This window comes from Salvelinus alpinus, chromosome 31 (genome assembly GCF_045679555.1).
Source record: "Salvelinus alpinus chromosome 31, SLU_Salpinus.1, whole genome shotgun sequence".
NCBI classification, from domain to species: domain Eukaryota; kingdom Metazoa; phylum Chordata; class Actinopteri; order Salmoniformes; family Salmonidae; genus Salvelinus; species Salvelinus alpinus.
Genome location: NC_092116.1, coordinates 13,604,952 through 13,621,437, shown reverse-complemented (window position 1 = coordinate 13,621,437; position 16,486 = coordinate 13,604,952). Strand labels below are relative to the sequence as shown.

Genomic DNA, 16,486 nt, shown 5'->3' with positions numbered 1-16,486 from the left:
ACAGCAACTAGAACAAAATAAAGCAACTCTCAAATTAGCATCATACTACACAGGCAGAGATCTATCTATGTACTGTACCAGCGTTGGGCTATACCTGCTACTGTGTCGTCTCACAAAGCACTCGTGATGACCAAACAAAAATGGTAATGGCCACCAAGGAACCTCTGAGTCTCTACGCCTCAAGATGAATGATGATATAATACCTTGACATTATCCCTGGTCCCGAGCTCTTTCAGGAGCGTCTCGGTATTCAGGAGCATCTGATTGGTCGTGTTATCCTAATGAAGGAGAGAATAAAAATACATTTAAAAAAGGCTTAATTGGACACACTTGGGAAAATACATATCCTCTTTGAAATGCAAAACAACACAGAACAGGAGAGGGGAATAGGTCTCTCAGCAATACCTGTAGGTTGCTGAGGCCCACTTATTTTATATGGGCTTGAGAAGTAACATTCATTTTCTTGTTATTTTGGCAAACCCACAACACTGCCTTTCGCTTGCCCCCATGTCCATGTCATCTTATCTATTGTGATCTAAATTATACAAAAACTGATCTTAAGTCAGCACTCCTGAGATGCTTGATGCATACGTCCCCTGAGTACTAGAACTATAGAGGGCAGGTGGGAGTGGGGGCCGAATGAGTCAATGTTGATGACCGAGTGGGGGCCGAATGAGTCAATGTTGATGACCGAGTGGGGGCCGAATGACTTCGACAACCCAGGACTGCCTTCCACTTGTTTTGCTCTCCTCTCTCTTTAATTATTATTTTTTATTTTTACATATGTCTCTCTTTTCTCACTATGGAAATAACATGGTGTTATAACATATAGCACATGACAGCTACAGGACCAAGCGGGAGTGGGCTGAATGTGTCGCCTTAAAAAATACACTCTGGTCATGTTTCATGTGAAATGGGCCTGCTGCAGATGACTGGGCCGCCGCGTGTGATTTGCGATGGCCCATCATCCTGCCTGTGCCCAGTTCCAGTTCAGCCCGGTGCACATTGCACACGTTACAGGTGTAATATAAATCAATGCAAATGGCTCCCCTCACCTTGATCAAAAGCCTACAATACGAGAGAGGAAGGAAGAGGGGGAGGGAAAGAGAGAGATGACCCCATGTCACCCCCAAGAGGTTTAGGATGGGAACAGGCCCATGAACATTTCACTATCATCATATCTTTTCTCTCATCTTCAAATCGGACTTTGCTTGGGTCCAATGGAGTCCAGACCTAAGGCAGCGGCAGCAGTTGGTCTGGGATTAATGAGGGATTATCTTATTAACTTCGAAAAGGGGAGGGTCCTCTTAAAAGACAGACAACTCCCCCAGCAAATCACGAGGCAGACATGCCAGAACATCGTGATTTGAAACGGAAATTTTCAGACAAAACATTTGCAGTGTTTTTAGTGAAGGTTGATGCAAACTAGCCACTTACGAAACACACTCCATCTTGCTAGATACTATTTTTGTGGGGGATATTTACGCTAGGGCAACAAGCGGATAAGGCAGTGACATAAGCTAGCCGGATGTCTCAACTCCGCCCTTTCCTCTATGCCCAACTGACGCTGTATACGTACAGACGTATAAGCTGGAAACATTGGTCGAGAGACTGTGATTATACTGATAACATTGACCCTGGTTCATTCCTATCTCTTTGAATTGTGAATTTCAGAAATTTCACAGAAACACACAGAACACCGACATAAATATCTGTGTTAAATGACTTCCCTGTTCTAGCTCATTTACTATTCATGAGCCCAGGAACTACAACATTTTTTTCTGTCTGTAATTCTCCTTTCCTCAAAGCTGGGACTCACATTTTGCTTTTACTTCTCCCTGTTGAGGAATGGGATTAGAGGGAGGAGGAAATCCCAGGGGGTTGAGATGTAGGGAGAAAGAGTCTGGCGCAGGTTGGCAACGTAGCAGGCACAACATGGGAATGGGGTCTTCCTGAGAATTAGCTGCTTGTTCCACTGGTTTCTTAGCCAGACGGGAAGACTCACCGCGAGCGAGACAGAGGGGGATTATGGAACCCCAGCGAGTGTTTACTGCTGCTAATCCCTTACGAAACAACTTCCTCCTCAAGGGTGATGGAAAATGAGAAAAAAAGTGATGGTTGTATGGCAAATGAGCCGGCCGACCGCCACAGCCATGGCCAGTGATACGACTGTGGCACGACGTGTTGTGTCGAAGCTGTTTTGGTATGGCTCTCAAGACACTGTATTTGACTGCATTTGACTACTTTATTTACTAGTCTGTCTTAATCGTCTTCAAGCACGGTGCGTTTTGTTTCTGCCATGTTACTATATCCGTCATCCTAATCAATCCCAGAATCCTTTGAGTCTCATTTCAATTTCAGCTGTGGAACCCCCCAAAAAAAACGATCAATCGTGAATTTAAAAGCTAACTTCCAGCCCAGTCAGGGGGCACAGCAGAATACTACTGTTCTCTCTCCTTCTGCAACCCAAGCAGACACAGATTGCGTTCTAAATGACACCCTATTTTTGCCCGGCCCAAAATACTGCACTATATAGGGTACCATTTGGGACCCAGTCACAGTCAGCGAGTTAGCCATATCTCAAGGACAATTTTCCACTTTAATAAGGGAAAGGCACAGAGCTGGGAACGGCTCATGCTCGGCCATTAGAGTTACATCATCACTGCGGCGACTAATTAAAGTTGTGTTAGCGTAGAGAATCTAGAGCGTGGAGAAGTGCCCTGGGTAAGGATGGGGAAGATGCCCCGAGGGCGGGCAACATTCTGCTGATCTCACAAAAGTTTGAGGTCCGGGCTTCCGACAGGTTTGAACATTTAATGTGTGTGGGAGGGTATGTGTGTGGGAGGGTATGTGAGTGTGGCAGAGGGTATGTGTGTGGGATAGTATGTGAGTGTGGCAGAGGGTATGTGTGTGTGTGTGTGTGGCAGAGGGTATGTGTGTGGGAGGGTATGTGTGTGTGTTTGTGTGGGAGGGTGTGTGTGTGTGGCAGAGGGTATGTGTGTGTGTTTGTGTGGGAGGGTATGTGTGTGTGTGTGTGGCAGAGGGTATGTGTGTGTGTGTGTGTGGGAGGGTATGTGTGTGTGTTTGTGTGGGAGGGTATGTGTGTGTGTGTGTGGCAGAGGGTATGTGTGTGTGTGGGAGGGTATGTGTGTGGGAGGGTATGTGAGTGTGGCAGAGGGTATGTGTGTGTGTGTGGGATGGTATGCCTGTGTGTGTGTGTGGGAGGGTATGTGAGTGTGTGTGTGTGGGAGGGTATGTGTGTGTGTGTGTGGCAGAGGGTATGTGTGTGTGTGGGAGGGTATGTGAGTGTGGCAGAGGGTATGTGGGATGGTATGTGTGTGTGTGTGTGTGTGTGGGAGGGTATGTGTGTGGCAGAGGGTATGTGTGTGTGTGGCAGAGGGTATGTGTGTGTGTGTGGGAGGGTATGTGAGTGTGTGTGTGTGGGATGGTATGCGTGTGTGTGTGTGTGTGGGGGAGGGTATGTGAGTGTGGCAGAGGGTATGTGTGTGTGGCAGAGGGTATGTGTGTGTGTGTGTATGTGGGATGGTATGCATGTGTGGGAGGGTATGTGTGTGTGTGTGTGGGAGGGTGTGTGTGTGTGTGTGTGTGTGTGTGTGTGTGTGTGTGTGTGTGTGTGTGTGTGTGTGTATGTGTGTGTGTGTGTGTGTGTGTGGCAGAGGGTATGTGTGTGTGTGGGAGGGTATGTGTGTGTGTGGGAGGGTGTGTGTGTGTATGTGGGAGGGTAGTGTGTGTGTATGTAGGAGGGTATGTGTGTGTGTGTGGGAGGGTATGTGTGTGTGTGTGTGTGGGAGGGTGTGTGTGTGTGTGCAACAACTTCCGTTCCTCTCCTCGCCCCAACCTGGGCTCGAACCAGGGACCCTCTGCACACATCAACCACAGTCACTCACGAAGCATCGTTACCCATCGCTCCACAAAAGCCGCGGCCCTTGCAGAGCAAGGGGAACCACTACTTCAAGGTCTCAAAGCGAGTGACGTCACCGTTTGAAAGGCTATTAGCGCGCACCACCGCTAACTAGCTAGCCATTTCACATCGGTTACATGTGTGTGGGAGGGTATGTGTGTGTATGTGGGAGGGTATGTGTGTGTGTGTGTGGGAGGGTATGTATGTGTGTGGGAGGGTATGTGTGTGTGGGGGAGGGTATGTGTGTAAGTGTAAGTGAAAGTGAAAGGGAGAGAGAGAGAGATAGTAGATAGATAGATAGAGTGGGAGTGTGTACGCTTGTTTGAGTGTGTTGAGGAGAAAGAGAGGAAGAACTAAATGTTTTAAATACATCATACCCAGTTTCCATGGACACCAAAAAGTCTATCTGAGTTTGAACTTTCCTCTGAGTTCGATTTGAAGGTAATGTATTGAAATTCAAGAGTCACTCAAGCAGATTCAAGTCCATGTTTCACAAAGAGCACAAGCTTAGCATTAGCTATCAGGCCGGTTTATAAGCTGGGTTTGTCCTTGGTTTCTACGTCTATGCATAATTGAACATAGATAAACAACATCCAAGGACCTCAGTGAATTGAGGTCTCCAAAGACCCCTTCTGGCTTTCAACCGCAGCAAACGTACCTTGTCTATCCTCCTCCCACACAGGCACATATTAAATGAATGCGCTTTCCCTCAGTAGTCAAGCTGTACCACGGCCAGCAGTAAGGCTACCACGATTCCAATATCCATAGCATACCAGGGAGGAATTTAATAGGCTCCTCAAATCCCTGATCACAGCTTCTATTTCCGGTTCAGTCATCCTGACTTGGGAGTTGACCCCTCCGACAGAGATCCCTCCATACCTTGAGTGGTGGGTAGTGGTAGTTGTGGGGGCAGAGATCACAGTGCAATTTAATACGATATGAAAACGCATGGACACACAAACACAGGAATAAACGCACAGACATGCACGCACACACGCACACGCACACACGCACACGCACACACACACACACACACACATACACAGTAACATTTCATTTGACTTAGTTATCATGAATAGGACCTTGAGTTTAACATTATGCACATTATCTTAGATAACTCCAGTTGCATTGTTGGCATTATATCTGAATGTTACGCAAGTTCTACCAAGCACATAGCTGAATGCAAAATGACCACTCTGGATAATAGTGTCTGGTAAATGACTAAAATGTCAAATAAGTAAAATTACCTTTTTCTGCCTGCTTCCTTGTAGGTCTTTAAAAGGAAGTCTGTCATGTTCCGGCCCGTCATGTCCTGCAGTGTGTCTGTGGTATTCTGGGTCCGCTGGAAATACGTGATAATGAGATGGTATTATTTCTAAGATACATACTCCTCTTCAGCCCAGCACTCATTGACATGTGATGTGCGTTTTGCTAAAGTGTACAGACTACTAAGGTAGCTTAAGAGGAAAATATGAAAAAAAATTGCACCTTCAAAGCAATGGATACAATAGCCACGGCATGCCGTCTTAGCAGACACATTTATCCAAAGGTACATACAACCCCACGTCTGTACATTTTGGTAGCCCCGGCGGGATTTAAACCCACAAACCCTGATGTTGCAAGTGCTTTACCATACGAACTGAGCCACACAGCAGTGGTGATACATACAAGTTCCAGATATTGTATTGTGTAAAATAAAACAAAAAAATGTCTGGGAGGCTATGTACTTCAACCCTCTATCTGATTCACTGATTGGGCACTGAAATGTACCTGTACCTATCTACATTTACAATCCGATGTTGACGATCAATATGGTGTTTGTTTTAACACAATATCAAAGAGATCAGAGACACAAAAAAAACAGAATCCCAACTACCGGTTGCCATGTCTACCTCTGAAAGCCAGGCACTATGATCATGATCGAAAGAGTTCAGCCAAAACAATGGCCACACCATTCTAATACAAACAGGGTGGAAGCACTCCAATCATTATTGCACGATGGTGGCACCAGCCACATTTCTAACCATAAACAAGTCAGATACGCGTGGCGCTGTGAAACCCAACTAAGAACACTAAATAATAGTGAGTGTGTTGGAGCCTTCCCCATCGCTATGATACAGCCAAAGCTGTGGCTAATGTCAAAGGGCCCTAATTAGCCCGTACTCTCCATAAATTGGCATGTTCAAAGACACAATTAGGGAGGATGCGACACTGTGGTGCGCATCCACTCCACATATCCATAGCCACATCCACACGTGCTAACAACTAGCAAGCCCCTCCTGTCTGGCCCAGTTTATTTCATGGTGTCGGGATACTACGCTGATTAGAAGGATTTCCTGGCAACGCTAATGGAGACTGCTTATTAGGGTCCAGAGCACTCCAAGCCGAGCCTCAAGCGCCTTCATCCCCCTCCCTACCCTGAATCCCTTTTGCCCAGTTGTGTTCTCTCCACCCTTCACTGGGTTCCTAGCTTATCGCGCTAACCGATGGTAAACAACACTGCCCACATAATGAGTTTAAATAGCCTCCCCCATGCTGATAAGTTGTGTTTGTATGCCTATTTTCTATGTCGTTTAGTAATGACATGGATATGTATTAATTCCTAGTTTGGTTGGGGCGAGGGGGCGGATTAAGAGGGGAGAGGGGAAGTGAAAGGCCGGTGGTTCTTTTCTGAAAGCTTGTTTGTGTGCCTATCTGTCTCTCAGATACCTGTCGCTCAGATAGATATTTGGATGGTTCCATGTTCTTCTTATTTTCATCTGCTTGCCCAGTAATCTGTATTATCTGACCCACTACATGTTGAGAAAATTTGTTATCTACAAACGAACCATGTTATTTTGAAAGTACTTCAACTAACTATACACTACAGGCAAATGTAGTTCAACTAACCCTACACTACTGGGACACTACTGGGAAATGTAGTTCAACTAACTCCACACTACTGGGAAACTTAGTTCAACTAACAGCACATTACTGGGAAACTTCGTTCAACTAACCCTACACTACTGGGAAATGTAGTTCAACTAACTCCACACTACTGGGAAACATAGTTCAACTAACTCCACACTACTGGGAAACGTAGTTCAACTAACTCCACACTACTGGGAAACATAGTTCAACTAACTCCACACTACTGGGAAACGTAGTTCAACTAACTCCACACTACTGGGAAACTTAGTTCAACTAACAGCACATTACTGGGAAACTTCGTTCAACTAACCCTACACTACTGGGAAATGTAGTTCAACTAACTCCACACTACTGGGAAACATAGTTCAACTAACTCCACACTACTGGGAAACGTAGTTCAACTAACTCCACACTACTGGGAAACGTAGTTCAACTAACTCCACACTACTGGGAAACGTAGTTCAACTAACTCCACACTACTGGGAAACGTAGTTCAACTAACCCTACACTACTGGGAAACGTAGTTCAACTAACCCTACACTACTGGGAAATGTAGTTCAACTAACTCCAGACTACTGGGAAACGTAGTTCAACTAACTCCACACTACCGGGAAACGTAGTTCAACTAACTCCACACTACTGGGAAACTTAGTTCAACTAACCCTACACTACTGGGAAATGTAGTTCACTAACTCCAGACTACTGGGAAACGTAGTTCAACTAACTCCACACTAACGGGAAACGTAGTTCAACTAACTCCACACTACTGGGACTATTCAACTAACTCCACACTACTGGGAAACGTAGTTCAACAAACTCCACACTACTGGGAAACATAGTTCAACTAACTCCACACTACTGGGAAACTTAGTTCAACTAACTCCACACTACTGGGAAACTTAGTTCAACTAACAGCACATTACTGGGAAACTTCGTTCAACTAACCCTACACTACTGGGAAATGTAGTTCAACTAACTCCACACTACTGGGAAACATAGTTCAACTAACTCCACACTACTGGGAAACGTAGTTCAACTAACTCCACACTACTGGGAAACTTAGTTCAACTAACTCCACACTACTGGGAAACGTAGTTCAACTAACTCCACACTACTGGGAAACTTAGTTCAACTAACAGCACACTACTGGGAAACTTAGTTCAACTAACCCTACACTACTGGGAAACTTAGTTCAACTAACAGCACACTACTGGGAAACTTAGTTGAACTACATTTCCCAGTAGTGTAGGGTTAGTTGAACTAACTCCAGACTACTGGGAAACGTAGTTCAACTAACTCCACACTACCGGGAAACGTAGTTCAACTAACTCCACACTACTGGGAAACTTAGTTCAACTAACTCCACACTACTGGGAAACTTAGTTCAACTAACTCCACACTACTGGGAAACGTAGTTCAACTAACTCCACACTACTGGGAAACGTAGTTCAACTAACTCCACACTACTGGGAAACTTAGTTCAACCAACTCCACACTACTGGGAAATGTAGTTCAACTAACTCCACACTACTGGGAAACGTAGTTCAACTAACTCCACACTACTGGGAAACGTAGTTCAACTAACTCCACACTACTGGGAAACGTAGTTCAACTAACTCCACACTACTGGGAAATGTAGTTCAACTTACTCCACACTACTGGGAAATGTAGTTCAACTAACTCCACACTACTGGGAAATGTAGTTTCTCTACTAGTGAAGTAAGAAAGAAGTTGTGTAACAGGAAGAAGCAGATGAGTCACAGCACAATACACTGTTTACCACTGAAAAATCTGAGTCTCCTTTCCGAGCAGCAGGAACTCAGGCATAAATAAACAGATACTTAACCGTACAGCTCACAGCCAGCATGGGTCTAATTGCATTGGCCGATTTCCACATCCTCCAATCGAAACCACAGATAATGTGAGGTCTCCTCCAACACTCCATGGGCGTGTGTCCTAATATGGACACCGTACGTGTCAGCTATTTATGTAACTCCATAGATAGATATCGGAGGACGTCATTGTAATGGCTGAAATGGAATGAATGAAATAGCAACCATGGGTTTGATGTATTTGATATCTTTACAATTATTCAATTTCAGGCTTTACAATGAGCACGTCCTCAGGTATGTCCTCCCACCAGCCACTTCTGATCCAGATGATTTACTGTACATAGAATGCTCTCTCTACCCTTGTCAATCTATACCTCACATCAATCATTCCACGAGCGTATGCCGCTCTCGACCACACAAGTCATTTTAAGGCATATTGGCCATCTACGTCTTATATATCCCAACTATTTACCCGCACTTCCTCTTATTCCGCACGCGTCTGTCGCTCTCGACCAGATGACTGCAGGTTGATAACACACAGGAGAGGCAAACAGGAGAGGCATTTGTAAACTCAGAGTAATCAAATCTGAGCTGACATGCTGCAGTGTTAGAGAGACCTTAAGAGGGTAGGCAGTGTTCTTACTCATTTCTGCATATAGTCTCTGTATCTTGGGAAACCTCAAAGTCCAACTATCAATTCTACCTGGCACAAACAAATGCAATTTTCGGGATGTAGAGTTCTGCTTAAAACTACGTGAGCCTCGTGTTGCAAACTTCAAAGACCAACGTCCAATTTCACCTGGCACAAACACATTGTCGCTGTCTGATGAAAACCTTTAAACTCCATTTTTGCCTATTTGCGTTTTTTATTTTAATTACTGAAGGCATTAACGCCCCTCGATGTACTTGGAACATTTCATGACTCTAAGAACAAGAACATGTATTCAAAATAGCTTCTGAAGTTTCATAATTGTATGTTCGTTAATGGGAAAATATGGTAATTTCCTGAAAGGTTTTTGTTTTGGAGATAAGAGGTTTTCACCAGACAGCAACGGAATGCAATCGTCGGGACATTGAGTTCTGCTTTAAACTATGTGTGCCGTCTGCTGTATGTAGCTTTGGAGGCCTAGGCAGAGTATGTCTCATCTAGTTTGTTGATTCCCTCAGAAAAGCTCAATTATGATCAAGTCAATTGTGTTTTCTTATGGTTTTAAAGACACAACATATAATTCCCATTTCCAGAAAGGCATGACTTATAATTTTAATTTCCCGTCAAAAGTGCTGCACCTGTCTTGTTTGTGGAGCTGAGTCTTGGTAAAGTAACTGCTGGTAAGTTATTTGCAGAGCCCCACCTGTTTTGAGCCCCACATTTATAGGGGGGGGGGGGGGGGGGGCTTTCGCATATTGATTAATATGTGTCACATATCAGTTTGTAAACAATGTAAAAAAAAAAAAAGTTAATAAAGTTAATAAAGCTGCATAAAAACATGGTCTCTTTTTTGTTTTCTTGAGTAAGGCAGCTCCAAAATGCAGGTGTTTCAGCCTAGCTCAGTGCTTTCTGTGGTGGTGGGGCAGCCAGCAGAAAATACAGAGCGTTGCACCATGATTGGCTCAGTGTTCTGTCACTCATGGGGACACTACGTCAAGTCTAAGGGTAGAGCTAGAAAATTCAAGCCCCTTGGGTGCTGCCATAGAGATCCATTAGTGCCCATCCAAGAAGGCTCGACGTCATTGGCCACAGATAAAATGACATCAAAACACATATCTCCAGTAGCTTCGATTGGACTGATCATGTCAACATCATACTTTCAAAATCTTAGCTAGCAGTCATTATCATGAATCAAGTCGACAATCTATTGGTAAATCCTTTTTATTCCTTGTCATATGAAGATAAACTATAGCTAAAACGTAACGTTGCTCATTGGCTATTGGACATAAATATTACACAACAAATTGTAAATTGCAAATTCAACAATGAGTGGTATGGAAGGAATCAGTGGCTAACTGCAATCATTGCAAAGCAATCACTATCCTGCTATTTGGAGTGGAGTGGCTGTGTGATCCCAAGTCTAAGATTAAGGGTGTCTTTTCCTAGTTTAAAATGATAAACATTCAACATTGGCCATGCTGTCAATGAAGCATGATTTGTGCCACCCTTAAAACAACTTAACTCGGAACTGCAAAATCTGACTTCTGTGAGTTCAAGACAACTGGGAACTCGGGAAAAACGAGCCACGACTGGAAAAATACGTTTTGAACTTTCATCCAACTCGGAATTGTAAATTGGGAACTCGGGCCTCTTTCCAGAGCTACGACCTGAAGATCACTGACATCATCATGATTCAACCTTTTTTCCCCCAGAGTTCCCAATTTTCTTGAAAGCACCATAAATCCAGAGTGCCAGACTTTGATGACAAAGTTTGATGACAAAATTTGCCCACGAAAGACCGCCGCGACAACTTCCTGTTCAAGTGAGCACAGCACAACAAGGTGAATCCAAAAATGTATTGTTTGCTGCTGCGTACGTTATGTAATATGCCAGGGAGATATGTATACTGTAGCTAATAAAGTAATACTAAGTGTATGTTGTGTAGAAAGCTGTTAGTAGTCCATGTGCATCACCCTAATAATTTGGTCTATTTTCACCTCTTAATTTTGCCTACTGTTCTGACTTGGTGGTGCACATGTAGTCTATAACCTGTTTTTGAGAAATGTAATCATTGAATATTGTAACGTTAAGAGCTTTCATTGTCTGCTAATATGCCCCCTTTATTTATTCCACGTTCTGACTTGGTGTACCTCAAGAACACTGTAAGAACGGCCCATGTTCTGAATTCTGTTGCTGTACATTTCAAAAGTGCTGAACTTTTGACTATGTCTGTCCTAGCTTCCTCATTAATGTCTTAATCGAAATGACAGATTGCCTTGTATCTGCTTGTTGTCCCCTTATTCCATAGTTTGTTCATCTCTTATTCATCAATTGTCAGTATAAACTACATTTGTTTAAGCAAGTCAGCCATATCAGCTATGTTTTTTTTAAAGGCAGTAAATGAGGCTGAATGAACTGTTTCGCTGCCAGACAAGGCTCCGCTGATAGCCAGGTGTAGCAGTGGTCAGGTGTTGGAACTGCTGTTGGGACTCTGCGTTGGGACAGATTTATGTAGGCCCTAACAGTTTATGGGTATCAGTAGTCACCGTTATAGTGCAATTCATGTATTGTTTAGTGTAGTGGCTTTGCTGGCATGCATCCCACATTTGTTTTTGCACCACCAAGATTTACATGCTAAAATCGCCACTGGTTATTTGTAAATACAGGGAACTAAAGTGATGGATTGCAACTCAAAAATTATCTTGTTGGCTGGAAATGGCAAGGAATGTTGGTATACTTGCAGCAGCAAGTGGATATGTGTGTGTGCATACTTGCATGTTTTGAGTACCTTCGCTCGCACACTGCACAACAGACATTGGTTTGAAGAAAATCTATTGACAACACCTCACCTTGCTGTGTGGATCAACCTCCGACATAAGGCTATGTTCAAAATAACACAAACATAAGCTGCTGGGGTGTTTTCCCTGTGTTTGCGAGAGACATTTCCATCTTTACAAGTCAACACTAGATATAGTATCAGCGGCAGAGCCTAGTTTTACTCCCCCAAAAAACTAAAACAAATTACTGGGCCTCATTCCACCATCTGCCTCATCTCGTGACCTCACAACCTTTTCACTTTTGTTTTCCAAGACGCCTTACCTTGTTGAACGAACCGGTACGGACAGGTCATTTAACACTAAAATGGATCTTGGGGGTAAAAGCCAAAATAAAACATGAACAGTAATCTCTTGAAGCAAAGATGTGGCCAACCCAAAATGTTTGTTCTCTCTGCTTGAATCGAGGTTGCAGGACCTGCAAATACATTGTGTTGCTTATTTTCAGATATTGTTATGTCATAGAGTGGCTTAGGCTGGTCAATGAGGGGTTCCGTTCCCAATAAGCTGAACTCTGATTCATATTGTTCAGGTAATACAATGGGAATTGGTAATGTTGATGCACAATATAATAACAATGCATTACCAGGCCAGGACAACACCCTGAAGAAAAAAATACAAAAAAGTCATTTGAAACAAGGAAGGTTGTCCTTAAACTTGTCCAATGTGAACCCCTGGCCAATTAGAAAACAGGAGTACATCAGTAGCAATGGAAGTTTTAATGCCTAGTTTTCAATATCTCTGGCTGTGCCAATGTTTTGTGCTTCATTCATTCAAAATAGTTTTTGCAAGGGATTGTCTAGTGGTTTTGATTCCAAGGACCACCCATATGTAAAATGTGTGCACACATAACTGTATGGCATATATTATTGTTACTATATTAAGGGTTGTTTTTGAAGGCTTCCTAAAGCATATTTCATTGAATTGGGATATAAGCATTTTCAAGAACACCCACCTCTACTCACAAAGGTGGTGAATGAAGAAAATATGCACAACTTCAATGATTTATTTGAAAGATAATGGCGGCAAGGCTATGCAGCAGTAGCTGAGGAGAATCATTTGCAAACAGGCTGTAAGTTAGAGCGGTCTCCTGATGATAAAGACATCAATTGTAATACCCAGAGCACGGCGGCTTTATCAATTCCTTTGCATGAATGGAGGCCTTTCATCTGTGAAGGTTAAATATCGCCAATGAGAGTCAATACCTGAGATTTGGTAATAAGACTTACTGTCGCATGCCATTTCCATGGAAACAACAATTTCACACTAGCTACTGTGTCTGTGTGGGCCTGTTTTATTCTCGCTCCCTTTCCTTTTCTGCAGTTTTTCAAGGGCATATTGGGAGGATAGCAGGGATAAAAGAAAATAAATCCACTTTAAAGGGAATATAATCTCTGTATGTTCAGGGTTTCTGTTGGTGGGTCAGCCTGAGATGCAAATCAATTCAAGCCCCCCCCCCATTCAAAACTACGGCACACAGGTAAGATCTATAGCATTCATTGTTTGATAAATTAACACTGAGTTGGGGTGTGTGTGTGTGTGTGTGTGTGTGTGTGTGTGTGTGTGTGTGTGTGTGTGTGTGTGTGTGTGTGTGTGTGTGTGTGTGTGTGTGTGTGTGTGTGTGTGTCTGCACACAGTCGTGGCCAAAAGTTTTGAGAATGACACAAATATTAATTTCCACAAAGTTTGCTGCTTCAGTGTCTTTAGATATTTTTGTCAGGTGTTACTATGGAATACTGAAGTATAATTACAAGGATTTCATAAGTGTCAAAGGCTTTTATTGACAATTACATGAAGTTGATGCAAAGAGTCAATATTTGCAGTGTTGACCCTTCTTTTTCAAGACCTCTGCAATCCGCCCTGGCATGCTGTCAATTAACTTCTCGGCCATATCCTGACTGATGGCAGCCCATTCTTGCATAATCAATGCTTGGAGTTTGTCAGAATTTGTGGGTTTTTGTTTGTCCACCCGCCTCTTGAGGATTGACCACAAGTTCTCAATGGGATTAAGGTCTGGGGAGTTTCCTTGCCATGGACCCAACATATTGATGTTTTGTTCCCCGAACCACTTAGTTATCACTTTTGCCTTATGGCAAGGTGCTCCATCATGCTGGAAAATGCATTGTTCGTCACCAAACTGTTCCTGGATGGTTGGGAGAAGTTGCTCTCGGAGGATGTTTTGGTACCATTCTTTATTCATGGCTGTGTTCTTAGGCAAAATTGTGAGTGAGCCCACTCCCTTCGCTGAGAAGCAACCCCACACATGAATAGTCTCAGGATGCTTTACTGTTGGCATGACACAGGACTGATGGTAGTGCTCACCTTGTCTTCTCCGGACAAGCTTTTTTCCGGATGCCCCAAACAATCGGAAAGGGGATTCATCAGAGAAAATGACTTTACCCCAATCCTCAGCAGTCCAATCCCTGTACCTTATGCAGAATATCAGTCTGTCCCTGATGTTTTTCCTGGAGAGAAGTTGCTTCTTTGCTGCCCTTCTTGACACCAGGCCATCCTCCAAAAGTCTTCGCCTCACTGTGTGTGCAGATACATTCACACCTGCCTGCTGCCATTCCTGAGCAAGCTCTGTACTGGTGGTGCCCCTGTTATTCGAACTCAATCAGCATGACTGAGTGATCTCCAACCTTGTCCTCGTCAACACTCACACCTGTGTTAACGAGAGAAGCACTGACATGATGTCAGCTGGTCCTTTTGTGGCAGGGCTGAAATGCAGTGGAAAGGTTTTTTGGGGATTCAGTTCATTTGCATGGAAACGAGGGACTTTGCAATTAATTGCAATTCATCTGATCACTCTTCATAACATTCTGGAGTATATGCAAATTGCCATCATACAAACTGAGGCAGCAGACTTTTTGAAAATTAATATTTGTGTCATTCTCAAAACTTTTGGCCACGACTGTATATGTTCAGTGCCTGAGTGTGTGCAGTGTGTGCAGTGTGTGTGTGTGTGTGTGTGTGTGTGTGTGTGTGTGTGTGTGTGTGTGTGTGTGTGTGTGTGTGTGTGTGTGTGTGTGTGTGTGTGTGTGTGTGTGTGTGTGTGTGTGTGTGTGTGTGTGTGTGTGTGTGTGTGTGTGTGTGTGTGTGTGTGTGTGTGTGTGTGTGTGTGTGTGTGCGCGGAGGTGGGATTCATCCTGCCCCTGCACATCTATCTTTATATGTTTCATGTCTGTACCTCTGTCTCCCAAATCTGAAGAGTAGGATAGCTTATTCCTCTGAACTCACAAGGGCAGATGGCGTGGAATGTTATCTTCCTTCAGAATGATGTACAAGATATGAGGGTAAAATACTGTATGTTCCAATAGTACTGCTGTTTTAGACCGCATGAGACAAATTTACAATGAAAGCATTCTTGTGTCATACAACTGATGAGTCATTTAGCTCTGCTAGAGGAGAATGAAGTAGACGTCTTGCCGGTAGGAAATTTAACATTCATCCTTCTGACTTGTTCATCAGGCCTACAACGTGGTATTAATGTTCTATGCTCATTAAAGGCATGGATTATATGGTCCAACATCATCCAACGTATTCCAAAAATTCCCCAAATACCATTGAATGCTTGTGTTTGAACAACACCATGTGAAGGGAAGAGTGGCAGAAAGAGATACAATCAAAATACAGTGATCTTAAAAAAGGGCCGGAAAAAATTGAAAAGGAGAGAGAGACTCATGTAATGTATCCAACAGCACGTTTTAATGAGACACCTTGACAACCTCGTCGAGATCCGATCATCCATGTGTCAGAATAAGAAAGGCCACACAAAGGGTATTCCTTTTGTCCGACTGTCTCGACAACAATCCATATCCCATAATATCATTTTCCAACCCCCACTTCAAATAGGCCATGCTTTGTCACAGGATGTGGGGGGTACACAGTGAGGCTCGCACAAGCTCAACGAGGCATTATGTATCCGTCAAGGGCGGACGTCTTGTGATAGTCCATCGCTATAAATGAGCTCTTGGAAGGACGGAAGGATGGGGGAAGAGATGAGGACTGGGGATGAGGTGTGCGTCTTTAAAAAGGGTATTTTCACCAAACAGCATGGGCTCCGGTTAGGGGAAGTCATTGGCTTTCAAGGGCCTCTTACTGTCTGTCTGAGAGGACTGAGCACACACAAATGTGTACACACTAACACACATGCATGCATACGCATTGGCATTCACACCCACGCACGCACAAACACACAGGTTGAGCAGGTTGGGTTGCTAATATCAGAATCTCAGGTGCCACCAACTGGCATTTAACCTCTAACCTGCTTCAGGGGCCCTGCTCTGTGACATACTATGTGCTACTTCCAGCCTCTCTCGCGTGTGTGTCTGTCTGT

General features: G+C 43.8%; 1 protein-coding gene across 1 annotated transcript in view; it reads right to left on the bottom strand.

Annotated features, from left to right (window-relative positions):
* The window catches only part of LOC139561288 (phospholipid-transporting ATPase ABCA1-like), a 230,979-nt gene that overhangs the window by 70,926 nt on the left and 143,567 nt on the right, over positions 1–16,486 (bottom strand). Inside the window, exons 33-35 of the mRNA XM_071378277.1 lie at positions 5,170–5,264; positions 4,696–4,801; positions 204–278 (exon numbers count right to left, since the gene is read on the bottom strand). Of these exons, the coding sequence (XP_071234378.1) occupies positions 204–278; positions 4,696–4,801; positions 5,170–5,264 (276 nt within the window). The remainder of the gene's footprint in view (positions 1–203; positions 279–4,695; positions 4,802–5,169; positions 5,265–16,486) is intronic.